The sequence below is a fragment of the Carassius gibelio genome, chromosome B8 (assembly GCF_023724105.1).
Source record: "Carassius gibelio isolate Cgi1373 ecotype wild population from Czech Republic chromosome B8, carGib1.2-hapl.c, whole genome shotgun sequence".
Classification (NCBI taxonomy): Eukaryota; Metazoa; Chordata; class Actinopteri; order Cypriniformes; family Cyprinidae; genus Carassius; species Carassius gibelio.
The window spans coordinates 20,852,014-20,872,948 of record NC_068403.1 but is presented as its reverse complement, the minus strand read 5'-3'; the positions used below and the strand labels follow the sequence as shown (position 1 = coordinate 20,872,948).

The window sequence follows — 20,935 nt, the reverse complement described above, 5'->3', positions numbered from 1 at the left end:
GGGATGTGTGTTTTTTCTCAACGCTTGACAGACGGTGAAGCGTCTGATTGGTTAAAATCAGGTGCATCGAAACCTCGCCGGCTGGTTCATGCAGTCAGGCGATCATTATAATATTTTCATTTTGTAGCCTATTGTTGAATCAACCGCGTATAAAAAAAAGAAGAAGAAGAAAACACGTTTTAAAATATTCTAGGACTTTTAAAACAACAACATCATACAATGCTACTTCATTCTGCTTCTCCGTGAGCAATTATTCATGTTTTATTCCCATCATAGGCGAACTAAAGGTTGTCTAACGGGATTTTTATAAACCTCACATTGAACAATGACTAGTTTAATTATTTTATTTTATTCTTATTTTTATATAAATAATTTGAATCCATATTTTGGTGTTCATCCATATTTTTGGTGGTGCATCAATTGCTGAGCACTGTCAGTATAGGTTATTATCATCAGCAGCGCCATCTTCTGGTGGTGCAACAAAAAATGTGAACAAACGAGGAACAACTTTGCAGATTTCCTGTGGTGAGATTGTGATACTATCCTGAGCCATCAATATTAGCAAGACTGTAAAAATTGCTTTCATTAACAGAAACCAATTAAATTACAGTAATAATTGCAATTTAATCATTTATTATGCATGTTTTTTTTTCTTTTGCATATCTCAATTTGTGTATAAATCATGAGAATGTTTTGCGCATATATTTTCTAAATAATAAATAATACTTTCTTTTAAATGTTGTAACAAAGAGAAAAACAATACAGTACAATGTAAATATTTATAAAAAATGTGTTTTTGTAGGCTCATCTATTTACATTGATCCTTTTCTCCCTTTAAATTGTTGAACAGTGCATGTATGTTAAGCACTGACTATAAGGTATAGCCATTTTAATATATAGGTCTTTGAAATGATTCTCCAAACTAGTTATGATTGTGATTGTACTTTTGTCCTTTATCAAAATTATTTGAAATTGTTTTTAAATTATTTAGAGCTAAAAGATGCTTTCAGGTTGTGGTTATTATAATAAACCAATAAAAAGAGCCCCAAATGGCATTGTAAATTATGCACAATGTTAACAGAAACTGCAGAAGCACAGTGCTGTTTCTCAGAATACTGATGTGTAACAAGCCAGACTTGTCAACAAATGAAAATCTAAAATGAAAATTTTAAATAGAAAATTTTTAACTCCTCAAGTTGTTCCAAACCTGTATGCGGTTCTTTCTTCTGTTGAGCACAAAATAAGATGTTCTGAAGAATGTTGAATGTTGGTCACCAAACAGTTTATGGTAGCCACTGAATTTCATAGTAAATTTAAAAATGTTATGGAAATATCATCAACTGTTTTGAACAAGTGGATGGTTGCTAAAGTAAATGACAGAATTTAATTTAATTTATTATTATTATTATTATTATTTATTTATTTTTTCAATTTTTATTTTATTTTATTTTTTTTATGAAGAATTGTAGGTGAACTATCACTTAAACTGGGGGGGGGGGGGGGGTCAGTCTGCTTTTTTTTGTGTAGAAGTAGAGATATTTCAACCTGAAAATCCAAATAGGCCTAGGTGCGTTATCTGGTTAATTTGTTTTTATATTAAAGGTGAGTTTGCATTAATTCTTTTACATACACATAGTAGGCTAGCCTATCTAGGTATGTAAATACCTAAAAATCCTTCCAACATTAGAATACATGTGAAAGTAATATCCAATCAATAATTATAATTTTAATATCATATAAATGTAAATCATTGATATGATAACATAAGTTTTAGAATTATTATGGGTCTAATTTATCAGCGCGGTACAGGAGTCAGGACTAATACTGCGACCCTTTGTTGGTATGACAGCTTTCAAGATTGACATGAGATCACACGAACGTTTAGCCACGCCTCTTGTTGTCGCCCAATCAGCGACGAGAACAATCGCCAAGCTGTTCCTGGAACGTCATCAGGAATCTGGTGACTGGAGATTACGTGTGAAGTTACTAGCCAGCTGCTAGCCGGGACAAAAAAAAAAAACAACAGACACAGATGTAACGGCTGGAGAAATATTAGCGTTCAACGTGATTTCCATTACAATGAACCTCAGCTCTGTCAGAGTCTATGGAGTTTTTTACGGTAGGTTTATTTAGTTGGTTTAGTAAAGGAGCTGGACGAGAGCTAACATTAGCTAGATGTGTTTACAGTTTTTCTGTTATTGCTCAGCTCTGGGCTTTCTATTGTGAGATTTGGGTGTATGTTGTCATACACTCTTAGCATGCGATGGATGAATGGTTCTGCCATCAAACTTACGTGTCATAATCAAATCTGACACTTGTTAGCTTACTACAATGTCGCATATCAAGACGTAAACATTGAGTCTCTTGGCACATTCAGTCTATTCTAAAAGCAAAAATTTTACTGTATTGTCAATGTATTGCTTAAAAACAAATCCCCTGCTTTAAATTATCCTGAACTTGAGTATCAATAATGTAAGTGCAGTACTGTTTTTATATGTCACCTCCACTAACTAACGTTATATAAACGGGTGCAGATGCAGGCTGTCAGCACAGCAAACTCATTTCATTCAGAAAAGTATCTGATGTTTAAAAGCCAAGTTTGATTGGATTAGTTTGACCACTAGATGTTAATGTAGTCCTAATGTTGTGATTTTCTCCACAGAGTCATGGCAGCAGAGAGTAACACCAGAATGAGATCTGCTTACGCTGTGAATATAAGACGTTCTGCTTTCCAAGGACCCTAAAGTTCAAATCATTGCTTTACACACACATATATACGCTACATCTACACTACAGAGATGTTCGCGAAGCTGAAGAAGAAGCTGGCGGAGGAGGCCGGCACCGGTCCTCGATCAGGCCGAATCCCTCGCTCCATGAGCAAAGAGTCCATCACTTCTGTGGGCGCAGATTCTGGTGATGACTTTGTGAGTAGATCTCTCTCTGGTTTGTGTAATTCTCCAGTCTCCAACTTCTTGCGATATCATATCTCCATGCAATTCAGTTGTTGGGTCTGTTTTAACATTTCTAGCTGGTGATATTACCATGATATCTCGATCGTACCACGATGTTACTGATTTCTTCATATTTAATGTATAGTCTTCTTTTTCAAACGTTAATGTATTGAGTGCTTTTATTTGCTACACCATTATTAGTGCATTTCACTATCATTCGAAATTTGGGGGTTTGTAAGGTTTTTGGTAAGATCGATCATGCATTTATTTGTTTAAAATACATTTAATAAAAAAATTTTTCATTGAAATAAATATTCAGCATCTTCTGTACTGGTTATTCTTGGCTTATTTAGAGTTTGCATTATGGTGAAAAAGTAATAATTTAATGTTATATTTTACTCTCAGGCTTGCACTGAATGGTGGTTAATCTTAATATATATATATATATATATATATATATATATATATATATATATATATATATATATAATGAAAAATGTTACTAAAATGTTACTAAAATATTAACAGCATATTGTAATCATTCAAATTATCCTTTTATAACAAAATAACTTACACCTTCCAAGTGCCGGCTGACACATTTTGATAAGATGACATCATTTCCTGTTCCAAAAGCAGAATGGCCTTAATAAATCAGCATAGTAATTATTCCTGTTTCATGTGACTGGCATATTTACAGTATCCATTCTAGAGAAAGTTATATGACTGTGTACCGACTGTGTTTGCACAGTGCTGCACCTGAACAAACTGCTAGTATGATAAGGTTTATTACTAGAGTGTTGTGCTATGCTTCTTTGGTAAACCAGTGAGTGTCAAATAATGTCACATGCTTCGACAAACCATCGTAACCTGACACTCTTGTCCTCTAGCAATTAATGGCAAACATTCTCAGGGTTAGGTTCAGGTTGGTTCAGGTCTTTTGCCCTAAATAATTAATGCTGTAGGCTTGTTAGAGGATGAGAGCAGTATCAGTAACAGGACTAAATCAAAGCCAGCCTTATATAGTAGATGTTTTGCTGAGAGAAACCAGTGGGTTTGGACCCCAACAACAACAATGTAAATTAATCTAAATAAAAACTTAAAATTCAGCATTTGTGCTGATAAACTTTTAGGTATTCCTTTGTTTTTACCCCATACATAAACATCATCCTTTTGCTTTCTGTAGTTCTTATAAAGGATGTGCAATTATATTTCTCTGATATTAGTGTTTTGTGTTCTTCTAATTTATTGGCATTGGTCAATAATGTATATTTAATTGTTCATACTCTTTTTCCACAGGTTTTTTTTTTATTTAGAGTGTATTTGCTGTCATTTAAGGCTCAAAGTGAATATTTAACTCATTTTACAATAAAATCTTTAGACATTTTTCAAATTAATATTGTTTTATTGCAGTACTATTTTACTTTATTTTGAAACTCTTAATTATTTTTATTTATATTTCACTTGTTAATACTTATTTAAATTTAAATAAATTATTGGCTATAACACTGGAATAACTAATACAAAAAAAATACTATAAATAATATTTAATCAGTATTAAATGATAAATAATACTAATCAATATATCAGCCAGATTTTTTCCCTGTGGTATATTTTAAATGAAATGTCTCCGTTTCTGTCATTCACTCTTAGGCTTCTGATGGCAGCAGCTCCAGAGATGATGTTTCTTCTCAGATTCAGCGCAGGAATGACCAGATACGAAAGCTGGAGGCCAAACTCTCAGGTATCACCGAAACAATACCATGTAAACACAACAAGAGAAAAAGACTGAAAGGAGGGAAAAGATACTAAAGGCCAGTGTGAAGGCTTTACAGAACGTCAGTGGAAATCAATGAGAAAAGGAAAAACTAGAGACAGGCTGTTAAGTGCACATCCTTCTCACCTGCCACTTTTACATGCCGAGTCTATTTCAGTGTGTATTTGGACACCTCTAAACCCTTTGTTACCTTTTGCCACAGTGGACATGTATAAAGCACATGACATTTGATAGATTTGCCACAAAACAAGCCAGGAATGAATGCAAATGTCTCCACTGTGACATAAATAATAGATTCCTGGCTCTCACTATCAGCCTGCCGTGGTATGCGATTACATTAAAAAGTCCTTTAACCCTAAATGAGCAGTACTAGATAACATGATTGCATAATTGACCTGATCTGTTAGTGTCAAGTTCAAAGGTCAAAAGGTCATTGTTCAGCCTCACAATCAGTCTGGTTTTCTCATCTCAGAAAATCATTCTGTTTTTCCCTCCATTTGTTTATCTTCTCAATCATATTTATCCCTTTGTTTTGTCCCTCCTCCCACCCTCCCCGTGCTCCGCCTCCCTCCGGGGTGTTTTTGTGTGTGTCGGTATCCCATTGCCCAACCCTAGACTACGCTGAGCAGCTTCGGCTAATGCAGAAGACCAAGGAGAAGCTTGAGATTGCATTAGAGAAGTATCAGGATTGTACGTACCGTTCTTTTCCTCCCGTTTTCGCCTCTTCCTTCTTTTGGCTTTCTCTCCTCTGCTCTGTTTTCCATTCGTTTATCCAGTGCTTCTACACAAACCTCACACAATTCAAGCATACATTTTTATAGACAAATAAGGTTGGTTCTTGATCAGAAAACAAAAAATTAAGATCGTTAATTTGCTTTTTGGGAGTTTTCCAAACCTGGAAGCAGTTTTAGAGGTGAAATCTGTAGAGCAAACACGATGCTTTAAACTATTTTTGCGAGGGTGACATTGTTTTTTTTGTGCCGGTAGCAACATAATCACATTTCTAGACATACCCAAAGTAAAAGGAAAAATACACTGATTATAATCAACTAAAAATACTTGTATATACTAACAGTCTGTTTTACAGCTCTACTAACAAGGACACCTGGATATAAGTTAGATAAATGAAACTAACAAAGGTAACAAAATGAATATTTTATGTGTTGTTGTGTAAGGTACTTTACATACTGTATGTTGGGTCTAACATTACCATTTGTGGTAACGCCTAACCAGTCATTTCATGTTACATTTATCTTTTTTAAAGGAATAGTTCACCCAAAAATGACAATCTGCTGAAAATGTACTCGGGCCATCCTAGATGTAGAAAGGGTAGTTTCTTCTTTGGAACAGATTTGGCAAAATTTAGCATTCCATCACTTGCTCATCAGTCCTCTTCAGTGAATGGGTGCCATTAGAATGAGAATCCAAACAGCTGGTTAAAAACATCACAATAATCAACAAGTAATGCACAGAAGAAAATGTTTTTATGGACTGGCGTTTTAGCCTGAAGCAATGGTTTAAAGTTAAAAATGTCTTAAGGATGGATTTGTTTCTTACAAGCTTGCAGTTTTTTGCTTCACAGATTATTGTGATGTTTTTATAAACTGTTTGGACTCTCATTCTGACGGCACCCATTCACACCACAAGTGATGTAATGCTCTCCAAATCTATTCTGATGAACTCATTTACATCTTGCACGGCCTAAAGGTGAGTACATTTTCAGTAAGTTTTCATATTTGGGTGAACTATTCCTTAAAGGGTTATAGAAATAAACATGTTTACTGAATTAATATTTAATGTACTTTAATAAAAATATAAGCTGCACATTTCTGCTTTTTAACTCTCCAGATCTCTTTCCTATTAAACCGCCAAATAAAAGTATATTTAATTTAAACATGTTTGCTGCTAGTTTGCACATATTGAGGATGTGTATATATATATATATATATATATATATATATATATATATATATATATATATATATATATATATATATATATATATACTTCTGATGAAAATATTTTAATGATCATCCGTGAAAACTAAGCCTGCAGCATAGATGCAGCCTATAGATATTATGCTGAAAATGATCTGGAATATGTCTTTAAGAAAGATTAAAGCAGAAGTCTTATTTCTGTGTTCAATCAGCATCCATGCGCAAACTTCAGGACCAGAACGAAGCTTTCCAGGCCAACAGAGCCAAGATGGCAGAAGGCATGGCCTTAGCATTAGAGAAGAAGGACCAGGAGTGGATGGAAAAGCTAACTACTCTGGAGCAGGTAAAGATCCTTTGCAACATATCGGATAAAGGTTTTAGGAAGGACTGACGAGTCTGACTTGTCACTCTCAGTTAAAAAGCATCTGATAAATGATTATTTCAAACATCAGTGTTTTATAGCCTATTTTATAATTGTTTTGTCTTCTTTCTCTCGATCAGGAGAAGTTGTCACTGGCAGCTCGGCTAGATGAGATGACGGAGCAGAGTTTAAGTCTGTTCCAGAAGAGAGATGACCTGGATGAGCTGGAGGGCTTTCAGCAGCAGGAACTGGCCAAAGTCAAACACATGGTCGGCACTGTGTACTCTTTCATTAGTTCTTTATAGCAAGAGTAGCGTTAATACAGACTTGCACATATCACCTTCTTTCACATTCCTGCACTCAACACTATTTTTGTACATTGATGCATATCTAAGTTAAAGGGATATCAAATCTAACACCCAGAAAACACAGATTCATATACACTGCAGAATAGACAAGACGTTCCATCTTATTCCCAAACTGTTTAAGAGGCCTGATCATACATTTGTCCTGCAGCTGCTGAGGCGAGAGGAACAGCTAAGTCAGCGGGAGAAAGAGCTCAAACTGAGAGGAGAAGAGCTGAACACAGCGAGACTGACCCTGAGCCAAACCCAAGACAAGCTGTATGAGCTGGGAGAGGAACACGAGGAGATGTGCAGGGTCAACTCACAGCTACAGGCCCAGAGGTGTGTGAAGAAATACAGAAGAACTTGACTTCCATAAAGGAGTAGTTCACAGCCTGATTCACTCCTACTGCAGAATATTTGGAATGGGATGGAAATGTTTCAAAGACTGTTGAGACATCCATTAAACATTTAAACACACAGGCTTTGAAGGAATTCTTCTTTCTGAAGAAGATTCTTTCAGAAAACATGATGATATCTAAAGGGTGAGAATCAAATCTCCTGTTTGTCCACCTGTCTGTCTGTCTTAGGGATGAGTTGTTGAGTGAGAGAACGGAGGCTGAGAGGAGGGTTGTGGCTCTGGAGAGGAGTGAGCAGGAGTTACAGCAGCTGATCCAGCAGGTGTCAGAGGACTTCCAGAAGGTGAGCACTTGGCAACCTTCAGCTCAGAAGAACAGAGCCACACCTCCCTTCAAAGTGTTTTCAGCCCACCTTGCACTTAAAATAAATAGAATAAAAAAAGCTTTCCATTGATGTAATGTATGGTTTGTCAGGCTCAGACAATATCTGGCCGAGATACAACTGCAGGAAATTTACCAAAAATCTTCATGGAACATTATCTTTACTTAATATCCTAATGATTTTTGGCATAAAAGAAAAATCAATCATTTTGACCCGTACAATGTTTTTTTTTTTGTTTTTGTTTTTTTTGGCTATTGCTTATATATATATATATATATATATATATATATATATATATATATATATATATGTATATGTGTGTGTGTGTGTGTGTGTGTGTATTTTATGTTTTAATATTAATGTTTTATATGTTCTATTTATACATTTATAACAGTGTTATAGCATTGCTCAAGATTTCTTTATTGGAGAGTTCTTGGCTTGTTTTATTAAACCCAAGTAATATACTATTTCTAATATTTCCATGTTAATATTTTCTATTGTTTTGTCACAATATGTGTGTAATTACATGTTCGGTCTGTTGTAGTTTGCAATTGCAGTTGACTATGGAAAATTTGGTATTGTTAAATTCTAGACTCATTTCTAAGAAAAAAATCATAAAACCTTAGCATAATCTGTTATATTTAAACATTTAAACCCTTCCTTTCATAAATTGCCCCTGAAGCAACCATACAATCCTGAGGAAAACAGTCTAGATCTGTTTAAACAATATGGAATAAGTTTTCTGTTTCGCTTGATTGGTATTATAAAAATCATTTCCACATCGTTCTGTATTGTTTCTTCTTTGTTTTCCAGGCACAAGACAATGCACAGGCGCTAGAGAAATCAATGGAGCAGCTCCAGTCTGAACACAATAAGCTGAAGCTACAGCACGAGCAGCACAAGAACAAGGTCTGATTGACTCAACAATGAATCCATTGATACGAAAGCCTTCTCTCATTTGCAAGTGAAAATGACTGTCTGCCAATGTGCTAAATTATGCAGGCACACACGTGAGTGTAATAATCGAAACCTGTAGGCTATAGAATTACATCACATTAAACGCTTCCTAATTATTAGGACCGACAAAATCAAACTATATATACAAATGACATTTGTTTTTAATTCTATATTTTAATTCTATAAGTGGTTTTTAAGACGGCGTATAAAGATAAAATAAATTTGACAATGCATTTTGAGATACTGTCACTGCACTGCATCTAGCTGTTCTTTTTAATGAATTTTAAATCTCAAGATTCTGATGTTCATGAAGTGATTAGTCAGGGCAGCTGTTGATTCGGTGTGACGTGTATATGAGAAATGCATACATCTTATTGTGCCTGAACACTCTAAATGCAACATCATTTCATTATCACATTGTTATAACTCTTCATACTGGACTGTGATTGGTCAGGTTGCAGTGACACAGGAGGAGAGAGAGCGTCTATTGGCTGATCTGCAGGAGAAGGCTGCTTCCTTAGAGAGGAGACTAGACGCAAACCTCTCTCAGGATGAGCACTTACAGGAACTGTTCAAGGAGGTCAGAGGACACTATATACAGTACACACATATCATCTTACAGCAGTCTCAGTCATCTAATATCTGAATGCCGTGTGTGTTTGTGTTTGTGTGTGTGTGTGTGTGTGTGTGTGTGTGTGTGTGTGTGTGTGTGTGTGTGTGTGTAGAAGTCTTCATTAAAGCAGAGGTTAGACGAGGCCAGAGGAGAGTTACTGGAGGAGAGAACAAATCACTCCACTGCAGTCAGTTCACTGGAGGCCCAGGTAAACCCCAGCATCTAAACTCATGATGCTCTACTTAATGTTTTTAATATTGTGATTTCCAGGAAAAGTCATGAAAATAAATTAAATGTAAAAAATATATATATATTTTTTATAGGAAAATAATAGAGTATCCACACCCCTAATACTGCTATCTTGTTCTTTACACCTTCTGTACTGTAATAACTTTAATTCAATGACAACATTTCAGTTTCTTTTTTGTTTCCAGATCTCTCGGCAGAACGCCAGCATCACAGATCTGCAGACTCTGGTCAAGCACAAAGATGATTCATCCAAAGCTTACAGAGAGCGGACAGACGTACAGGTGAGTTAAGCCACAGCTAACCCACAGGTCACATGACCTTGGCTGAATGATCTAAATGATGTGTGTGTGTCGTTTCAGATATCAGATCTGGAGCAGAGGCTGGCTGACTGCACTGAGACAATGAAGAGTCTGCAACAGCAACTTGAAGACAGTGAAATGCATGCAGAAAAGCTGGTGCGTGATGTTGGTCAATGGACATAGTCTCACTAAACGTCCCAATATTTGGCTCAGTTTGGGTCTCAGTTTGTCACAGACAGTTTCTGCTGAAATGTCGCCCCCTTCTGTCAGATATCAGTCATAACTACTGGGACGCTAGCATTAGACTTTGAACTTAAGGGGTTTCGAGTTATTAAACAGTTGGTTTTTAGGAAACTCAGCGCCTGGTTAAATCATTTTAGAGTGTTGACCTCTAACCTTTGGTCCCACAGCAGGCAGAGTGGGCCGAGGAGAGAGAGAGACTACAGCAGCAGGTCTCGACACAGAGACAGAGAGGCTTGGAGAAAACAGCCGGGCTGGAGGAGGAACTTCTTGCACTACAGAGAGAGAGAGAAACAGAGGCGAGCAAGCATCAGGACAACCTGGTGTGTGAAAAAACACTGGTCTTTCTTTCATTTTCATTCAGTTAACATAGGAACGTTATCTGATGCTTGTCTCTTTTTCTCCAGAGGTTACTGGAGGAGGAAAAAATCTCACTGTTGAAGAGCAAAGCTGAGGTTGACAGCACTGTTGAGAGACTGACAGCTGAACTAGAGCAGTCCAGAGTGAGAATCATCTTCCGCTACAGATTCACTGTGACATTCAAAAGATTGGATAAGAGCGATAAGATTTATGTACACCAAAATTATTCTAACTGACAAATTCTAACTGACCCCGGACATATGAAAGGTGTAGAGTAAATTAAAATCAAAAGAAAGTAAAAGTAATATTATTAAAAAGTCACACAATATCCGAGCTTGAGTTATGTCTTCGACCATTATGACATTTATGTGACACGTGTCGATGTTGCAGGCGGAGCTGATCAGCAGACAGATGGTAAGCGTGGAAATTGCCAAAGCTCTGGAGGAAACCAGAAAACAGAGAGAAGAACTCCAACAACAGGTTCATTCACTGGCTTATTGGCTTATCAAACATGCATCCATTCTTCACATGCGCTTTTCACTCATAAAGCCATTTACCTGTGTTAGGAAATTGATGTTTTGCTTGACTTTGATAGGTCAGCAAAATGACAGAGTCTCTTGAAAAGGTGGAAAATGAAGTGAGTCGTCTTTCTCAGAATTTAGGAGCAAAGGAGGAGGAACTAAAGATCCTGAAGGAAGGTGAGGGACCAGTTGTGTTTTGATAGCCTCTGTCCACCTCTTAAGAACTGCTTCAAACCAGGGCTGTTATAGTTCAAGTTTACAGGGTTAAGCCCCGTTCACACCAAGAATGATAACTATAAAGATTATGATATTAGCATCCACACCAGCGGACAATATCATCTGTTTATACTTAGCACAAGCTTGCCTGTCACTTTAAATTCACAAGCCTGTTGTAGCATGATGGATTTTGATTGGGTGTCCATGTTTTTATCATTCAGCAACTGGAAAAATCGTTCTGAAAGTGATTCCAAAGATGTGGTTTCTCTGTGCCTTTATTGTTGTAGTTGTGGTGTGGACTATGCTATTCTTTATACTATTTCATCTATTTTGCTAAGGCATCATGACTTTTTTTTTATTTAATTTAACTCGATGTACTACAATAACTAAAACTATAAAATTGAATATATATTTAAAAAAAAAAACATTTAAAATGACAAAAACATGTAACACAATTGCTAAAACTTTTAAATTATAATGAAAATGGACAATATAAAAATAAAAACTGATTCAATATGTATAAAAAAAATATAATAATACATAATTGTATCTCCATATCAAACCCCTAGTAACATTTATTTAAAAAAATAAATAAAAATACTGTTTTGGTTATACGTTTATTTTTTTTCCATACTTGTATTTATATATATATATATATATATATATATATATATATATATATATATATATATATATATATATATACACACTTCAATGGGCTTTTTTTATCATTGAATAATTGTCTTTCATTGTAAAAAAAAAAAAAAAAAAGATATCGTAACATTGTTTTAAATTACCAGCCAAATCATACACTACAGTCATGATTTTTTTGACTGAAGACAACACAACAGACAGATGTGTTAGTCACTGTAAATTAAATCCACTTACGCTAAAAACCTTTTCTATTCTTCATAATGGTCACATTAAAAAGCTTCTGTTTCTTGTTGTGTGTCAGAGCTGCAGGCGGCCCGTAGCAGTCTGTCTTCTCTGCAGGCTGAGTGCGAGTCTCGTCGTTTGGAAGCTGAGGAGCGAGAGCGAGAACACAACTCTCAGCTGACATCACTACAGCAGGAAATCCTCACAAAAACACAACAACTCTCTACTTACCAGTCACGGGTCAGTGTGCGCTTCATCTCCGCAGCCTGTTGCTGTCAGATACACTGTCTTACCTATTTGATGTTTTTGTATTTCTATGTTTTATTCTGATACAGGTGTCTGATCTCGAGGGAGAGGTGTTGAGTTTAACTGCACAGTCACATGATGAGTGTGATGGTGAGCAGAACGGGACGGTTACTGTAAGTGATCTTGACCAGTTACAAAAGGTCAATAAAGACCTGGAGCAACAGCTGGCCGAAAAGAACAAGGTGAGAGAAAAAAAAAACAACTGAAATGAAAGAACATAAGCTGAACTCTTTCCCTGCCAAACATGAAATTTTCTGTTATTCATGTGACAGTGTCTCCCTGCCAAACACAAAATGTTGTGGGTTTCTGTGTTTTCACTGTTAGACACTCGGGGGCGCTATTATGCATCTCCCTAATGAGTCTAGAATGTGCTGATCAAAAACACAGGCCAGGAAGAAGAAGAAACGAGCATATGCATATGAAAAATAATGTGATCATCAACAGTAATTGCATATAAATGAAAACTGCCTAATGTTGCAGAGTGAAATGTCAATCCAGAAAGTGGTAAAGGCTTGTGCAAGATTTGGGAATACTGATGCAACTCTGCTTTGATAATATTACTGAATATGATCCAGATGTAGTATTCATAAAAAATTCTATTTTTCTCAGCTTTTTGCGCAAAAGGTTTTTTATAGGAAACCTACCTACGTTCAAGTGTTGATAAAAAAAAAAAAAAAACTAAAAAAAAAACACAATGCTTGAAGCTAGAATAAAACAGATTTTTTTTTTTTTTAAGTAGAGGGTCTGATCTTTATTTTGATGTATTGCATGTTCAGATATTAATACAACAGAATATTCTGGGGGCCATGAAATTGTAGTGAAAATCTACTTTTTACAAAAACATTGGCGGGGAAAGAGTTAAAAAAATAATAATTATGAACTATAAACTTGAAATTAAATGTAAGAACATAATTAAATGAAGAACATACTTTTATATATACTCTTATAACTTCAGTTTTTGCTTATTTTACTCGTATAATTATAGGGAACATATTTTATAAGAAAAAATCATTTCAAATAGTTACATCAATCATTTTTTTATGGAGAAGGTTTTTATGGGCTTTAAAAACCAACAAGAATGTAACAAAAATAAATATCTTAATACAAACCCGATTCCAAAAAAGTTGGGACATTGTACAAATTGTGAATAAAAACTGAATGCAATGATGTGGAAGTTTCAAATTTCAATATTTTATTCAGAATACAACATAGATGAAATATCAAATGTTTAAACTGAGAAAGTGTATCATTTTAAGGGAAAAATAAGTTAAATTTCATGGCATCAACAAATCTCAAAAAGTTCTGACGAGGCCATGTTTACCACTGTGTGGCATCCCTTCTTCTTTTTATAACAGTCTGCAAACATCTGGGGACTGAGGAGACAAGTTGCTCAAGTTTAGGAATAGGAACGTTGTCCCATTCTTGTCTAATACAGGCTTCTAGTTGTTCAACTGTCTTAGGTCTTCTTTGTCACATCTTCCTCTTTATGAAGTGACAAATGATTTCTATGGGTGAAAGATCTGGACTGCAGACTGGCCATTTCAGTACCCGGATTCTTCTTCAACCCAGCCATGATGTTGTAATTGATGCAGTATGTGGTCTGGCATTGTCATGTTGGAAAATGCAAGGTCTTCCCTGAAAGAAACGACACCTGGATGGGAACATATGTTGTTCTAGAACTTAGCTGTACCTTTCAGCATTGATGGTGCCTTTCCAGATGTGTAAGCTGTCCATGCCACACGCACTCATGCAACCCCATACCATCAGAGATGCAGGCTTCTGAACTGAGTGCTGATAAAAACTTAGGTTGTCCTTGTCCTCTTTAGTCCTGGTGACATGGCGTCCCATTTTTCCAAAAAGAAACTTAAAATGTTGATTTGTCTGACCACAGAACAGTTTTCCACTTTGCCACAGTCCATTTTAAATGAGCCGTGGCCCAGAGAAAACGCCTGAGCTTCTGGATTATATTTAGATATGGCTTATTTTTTGACCTATAGAGTTTTAGCCGGCAACAGCGAATGGCACGGAGGATTGTGTTCACGACAATGTTTTCTGGAAGTATTCCTGAGCCCATGTTGTGATTTCCATCACGGTATCATTCCTGTATGTGATGCAGTGCCGTCTAAGGGCCCGAAGATCATGGGCATCCAGTATGTTTTTCGGCCTTGACCCTTACACACAGAGATTGCTCCAGATTCTCTGAATCTTTGGATGATATCATGAACTGTAGATGATGATAACTTCAAACTCTTTGCAATGTTTCTTTGAGAAACTACTTTCTGATATTGCTCCACTATTTTTCGCCACAGCATTGGGGGAATTGGTGATCCTCTGCCCATCTTGACTTCTGAGAGACACTGCCACTCTGAGAGGCTCTTTTTATATCCAATCATGTTGCCAATTGACCTAATAAGTTGCAAATTGGTCCTCCAGCTGTTCCTTATTTGTACATTTAACTTTTCCGGCCTCTTATTGCTACCTGTCCCAACTTTTTTGGCATGTGTAGCTCTCATGAAATCCAAAATGAGCCAATATTTGGCATGACATTTCAAAATGTCTCACTTTCAACATTTGATATGTTATCTATATTCTATTGTGAATGAAAAATAAGTTTATGAGATTTTCAATTATTCCATCCCTTTTTTTACTCACAATTTGTACAGTGTCTTTTTTGCAATCGGGTTTGTAAATGTGTCTATTTTCATCGTGCACTTTCCATTTGTACATATTATTGTACATTTCAAATACATTTTACAAATAAAATTATACAAAACTTTTATCAAAAACTTTCATTACAAATGTAACCGTATTTTCTGCAAAAAAATAAAAATAGCTAACATAACCAATCCTGCACTGGATGCAAAAATTAAAATAAATAAATCATAATAATAATATTTACAAAATAATTTCAAGTCACCCAACATTATTTGCACCTGACATTATGGAAGTGAATGTAGAACATTTAGTATCAGAATAGACTGCTTTGAATATTAAAATGTAGATTTTTTTTTTAAATACAAATATATATTATATTATATTTATTAGTATTATTATTTTTATAATTTTTTGTCAGACAATAAAGCAGCTACAGCAGAGACTAGCAGAACTGAAGAGGACATTACAGAAAGAGCTGGTGAGTGAGTAGAGTATGTCAGAGCATTATGTCAGTGTATGCAACACAGTCCACGTCAGCTGTCAGTAATAATTTCCTTATGTAACAGAAACTGAAGCCAGATCCTGACTCTGAGACGAAGGAGAGACTCCAGGAAAGCCGGCAGGAGAAATCAAGCGATAAGACGATCTCGGAGACATCGATGCCCGCCACAGCTCCAGCCCCAGCCCCAGGACTCCCTCAAACTCCAGGCCTGCCTCCCATCACCTCCAACACCACAGTCACCAACAGTTCAGACCTCACCGACACAAGAGAGATCAACTTTGAGTACCTCAAACACGTGGTGTTGAAGTTCATGTCATCCAGAGAGGCAGAGGTGAGGGCTCGATCGCTATCTAAAATGTTTGCTAGCGGACTGATGTGATGTAGTGTTTCTTGCTAACTTGTGACACTTTTACTGCTGTTCATTCTTGGACTTTAGTTTGTAACCTGTACATATACATGTACTACAGTTCAAAAGCTTGGGGACAGGTTTTTTTTTTTTCCTTTTTTTCTCAAAGAAATAAAAAAAATAATAGTTCTCCCAGAGATTATAATTGACTTATTCTTGGGCCATCCAAGATATAGATGATTTTTTTTTTCAGCTTCAGTGAATGGGTGCCGTCAGAATGAGAGTCCAAACAGCTGATAAATCATCATAATCCTTAAGTAATTATGATTTATCGACTGATATTTTGTTGATTTAGGCGATGGTTTAAAGTTAAAAAGCCTTAATGATGGCTTACAAACCAGCAGTTTTTCCAGGGCTCTATGCTTACTTTTCATTTTAGAAGCACTTGTGGTCCTTATAAAAAAAAATAAAAATTAAATATATAATATTTTACGTCAAATAAAAAAGTATATATTTATAAGCTTTTTTTTCACATTTCTAATTAGAACAATAGAATAAGAACATGCAGAATAAGAAGACTTAGCATCGGCTTAGCTTTGACTTTGAAACAATTTTAATTGATGAAATAGAGTCTGTGATACACTACTCAACTTCACAAAAACACATTGGAAGTAGACACCTTTGAAGCTCCCCTGATTGTAAACACTGATCTCATCAGTCCCACTGGTGCTCCTTTATATTTTTTCACAGTGGCACGTTTTAAAGCACTATTTCCACTTTACAAGATGATAAGTGATGGACTAGAGTCGGGTGGATTATTGTGAAGCTTTTATCAGCTGTTTGGACTCTCATTCTGACGGCACCCATTCACTGGAGCGGATCGATTGATGAGCAAGTGATGCAATGTTAAATTTATCCAATTCTGTGCTAATGAAAAATGTTTTTTTTGGGGGGGGGTGAATTCTGTTGATACGTCGATTCAGCAAAGATGCTGTAATTTGACAAAAAGTGACAGTAAGGACATTTATAACATTACACATTATTTACATTCAATATAAACATTGTTGCTTTGAACTTCTGTTGATTCAAGAATACATTTGCAAAAAAAATATTACATCAAAATCAAAAAATTACAACTTTTGTTGTAGTTGCATTTGGTATATAATGCAGATTATTGATGCAACGGTGTCCTATAAAAGATTTTCTGGTTCATCACTGACCCTAATTCTCCTTTCAGCACAATCCAATTGGTGTGTGCATCGCTGATTTTCAAGCATTAGAGAGTCCTCTGCTAACACTATAGCAGCATAAGTGAGGCTGGTATGAATTCTCTCTCTCTCTCTCTCTCTCTCCAGGCTTTCCAGCTCATCAGAGCCATTTCAGTACTTCTGCATTTCACAAAAGAAGAGGAGGACATGCTCAAGCAGACACTGGAGTACAAGGTGTGTGAGAAAAACAAACCTGTATGTATAAATCTGGAGGACGACATGTGGAAAGGTCAGCGTGTGTTCCTCTCAAGCCTCATCACACCTTCACACCCGGGGGCTTGCTAGGTCTCTCTGCTAAGGCAGCTAACAATGTGGGTCAGGATATCTGGCTCACCGCTCTGAATCCAACCATTAGCACTCAGTGACATGGTCAGGAATAGCAGCTGCCAGGTATTTATAGCCCACCCAAGCAACTGCGCTGGAAATCACTGCACATCACTGTGCTACATTACGCTCACCGCTTCACTCCCTGCCGCCCCATTTCAGAGGTGCCCTGGGGTCTATGTGGGGCTTTTGTAGAAAAAAAGTTGATTGTTTTGTTACAGAAGTTTAACCTTATTTGAAATGGGGTTGAATGTCACTAGGGATATACATATTATTCGTTTTTTTGAAAGGTCATTATTATTTTTCACTTCTGTCTCTTTCTTTGTGACATCCCGAAAGAGAAATTGCAATTCATCTGTTCTACTGTAGACTTATGATTTGACATTTCAATTAATTTCAAGCATCTAAAAATGTAGATTGAAGCTGTTTTGTTGGTAATGAGCATCACATTATAAAAAAATCAGTTTGTCATATTAGTTACAGGCCCAAACATGAAAATGATCAACTAAATAATCTGCTGTTGGCATAAAAAAGGGGATAATTAATGACAAACGTGTTAATAATTGTTGTTAATAAACATGAATAAAGTCATAATAAAGTGTAGTCTTAATTATAATAATAAACATTAATAATAATTTAATTTATTTAATTTTTTAATTATTTTGTTTCTTAATAACAGCAAGAATACATTTATTATTAATAATGTACTTTTTTTGAGCATATTGACAGTTAATTACTCAGAAGAATGTTTTCAGTAATTACATACCTTTACATAGAAAATCTCATTAAGAATTTAAACATTGTGAAATACATTTAGGATTCTTTGAATGGAAAGTGCAAGATACCCGCATATATGGTACTATAAATGAAAGTTTTTTTGTTTTTATATATATATATATATATATATATATATATATATATATATATATATATATATATATATATATATATATATATAAAATAAAGAGTTTCATTTTATGATATATTTTAATGTTATAAATTATATTTTATATTATTTAGTTAAAATACTATGAACTGCAACTGTTTTATCATATAAAGAAAAAATCTAATACAATTTACAAAAAAGTATGAACCATTTATGAAGTTCCTGAACATGTCTATAGCAGTGCATTCCCATCAGGTGCAATGACAGAATGATGTTTGGATGATGGAAACACTGTTTGAGTCTCATGTGTTGTGTGTGTTTCAGATGTCGTGGTTCGGTTCCAAGCCCACACCCAAAGGTATCATACGTCCTTCCATCTCAGGAACCTCAGGTTGGAGCTGAAAGACAAAAGTGAAAGAGGGAACAGTGAATAATCTCAGTAGAAAACTACTGGCGTCTGAAGGTAGCATTGGTCAACTCAACAGTTTCAGTCTCTGCCTCAACAGTTCCTATGTAGCTCGTGCCCTTTAAACAACAGGACGCTAACAACTGTCCATTTTTTTCACTAATATATTGCAGGGACTGGAAACAAATGCTTTATAAACATCATCTTCTTGTGATCTTTTAAGAAATGGTCATCTATCTCACTCATGTACTCTGTAGTCTGCTAACTGGAAAACGCTTCGTACTTTCATTTTACCTTTTTCTTTTTTAACTCCAATCTTTGCTCTTTGAAATCAAGGTTGGGCAAATCATATCGATCAGTCCGTTTCACCGTTACTTGATGAAGGCCATAAACAACTCTCCTTTTCCTCCAGGACTGGACTTCTGTGAAAATCAGGAAAGGGATGTCACATTATACTGTCGTGATTTTGAACATGTGGAAGCATCTTACTTTAATCTGCCTTGTTTGTGTGTAAATTACAATTACCTACAAGTATTTATATATGAATACCTGTATATAAGTGATAAGAGGATTTATAAATCAGTGGATACATAACTTATGTTGCTTTTTTGTCATCATACCGATGCATTAGTCTCAAATGTGTGTTCATATGAGTGTGTATGTATATGTGTGTGAGATTCTTCACTGTGGGCTTGAAACTGTAATACCAGGCATATATGCACAGACTGAGAAAACCAGCATGCATGCCTTATACCCAATGCTTTGATTGTACATTGGTTTTGAGTGTATACTGAAGCATTTGAGGACGCTTGAAGCCTTAACATTCAAGGCTAACTGCATTTGTATTTCTCTGAGAACGTCAATAGAAACATGTTTCCTTTGTATATGTGAAAACAACGTGGTTTTCGATGAAAGCCAGTGTTTTGCTGTCAGAACGATGTAATTTTGTGTGTTTTAACACTAAGGCCACGTTAGCAGCACTAAGGTTAACACTGAATGGCAGACTTTTCTGGTAGAAACCACAGACTAGAGACTTGAACATCTTTGCAGGATGCTTAACATTTTTCCTGTTTTTAGAAAAAGAAACCCAAAGATTTCTGTTTTATGTTTAAAGACCGATTGAATTTCATTTCTGAAGCTTGAATCAGTGGATTCAGAGAATTTGCTGTGCTGTAAATGAAGGTTAATGGCCTGTGTATGAACCGCTTGGGAAGGAGATTTCTATTGAAAGATCCATAATGCACTTTTCTACAACTGTGTTCATGTTTTGTTTGATGTTATGATACTGTAGCCGTCACAGTAGCCATTGCCTCTGCTTTCAGCAAAACACCATTTCATCCTTACTTTGATTTCTCTTCATGGTATGTAAGGGATATCAAAACTTGATCAAAACTCAAATCTTTTTCAGTGACTTTGTCTGAAGAAGCGTTTGTGATTCTGTGTTGTTACCAGCGCTGACTTCAGTGCATCTAACAGTGCATCTGAAAATGATGAGACAAAGCATTTCTGACCTTTCTAAGATCAAGGGAAAAAAATATTAAAATATGTCAATGGCATTTTCTAAACTTAAATGTCTTGGGAGCGCTTAATGAATTGTATTAACAAATCTGCAAACACTAGAATATGGAAATAATTTTTGATCAAATTAAGTGAGTTCATGATTATAACAAGAACAAATACCTACCAATGAGCTCAAAAAAAGTAGTTTGTATACCCCATTGACAGATATTTGTTCTTGTTTCAAGCATATACTCAATTAATTGAGACCTTCATTTGTAAAAGGTTGAACTATAAGACGTAAAG

At 35.6% G+C, this 20,935-nt stretch overlaps 1 protein-coding gene and 1 long non-coding RNA gene across 4 annotated transcripts; one reads left to right on the top strand and one right to left on the bottom strand.

Moving 5' to 3' along the window:
- The first annotated feature begins 1,951 nt into the window (after positions 1 to 1,951).
- Positions 1,952 to 20,703, top strand: LOC127963652 (golgin subfamily A member 1). Of its 3 annotated transcripts, XR_008154871.1 has the most exons (24): positions 1,952 to 2,119; positions 2,663 to 2,924; positions 4,602 to 4,692; positions 5,341 to 5,415; positions 6,875 to 7,005; positions 7,164 to 7,292; positions 7,540 to 7,709; positions 7,958 to 8,069; positions 8,922 to 9,017; positions 9,520 to 9,645; positions 9,791 to 9,886; positions 10,113 to 10,208; positions 10,287 to 10,382; positions 10,637 to 10,789; positions 10,874 to 10,969; positions 11,217 to 11,306; positions 11,422 to 11,524; positions 12,519 to 12,679; positions 12,775 to 12,927; positions 15,819 to 15,878; positions 15,967 to 16,233; positions 17,604 to 17,690; positions 19,051 to 19,189; positions 19,469 to 20,703. XR_008154871.1 is itself a non-coding variant. In XM_052563671.1 (23 exons), exons 2-23 carry the CDS (start codon positions 2,799 to 2,801, stop codon positions 19,126 to 19,128), a joined length of 2,592 nt encoding a protein of 863 aa, XP_052419631.1. In that variant the 5' UTR covers positions 1,952 to 2,119; positions 2,663 to 2,798; the 3' UTR covers positions 19,129 to 20,703. The 3 variants fall into 3 exon arrangements, 2 of the variants coding, with proteins under 2 accessions (XP_052419631.1, XP_052419632.1); XM_052563671.1 differs by having other exon boundaries at positions 19,051 to 20,703; XM_052563672.1 differs by lacking the exon at positions 5,341 to 5,415 and having other exon boundaries at positions 19,051 to 20,703.
- On the bottom strand, positions 18,785 to 19,556 carry LOC127963656 (uncharacterized). The gene is made up of 2 exons (XR_008154872.1): positions 19,427 to 19,556; positions 18,785 to 19,124 (listed from the first exon to the last, which is right to left on the bottom strand). It is a non-coding gene; the product is annotated as an uncharacterized LOC127963656 (long non-coding RNA).
- Positions 20,704 to 20,935: the final 232 nt, after the last annotated feature.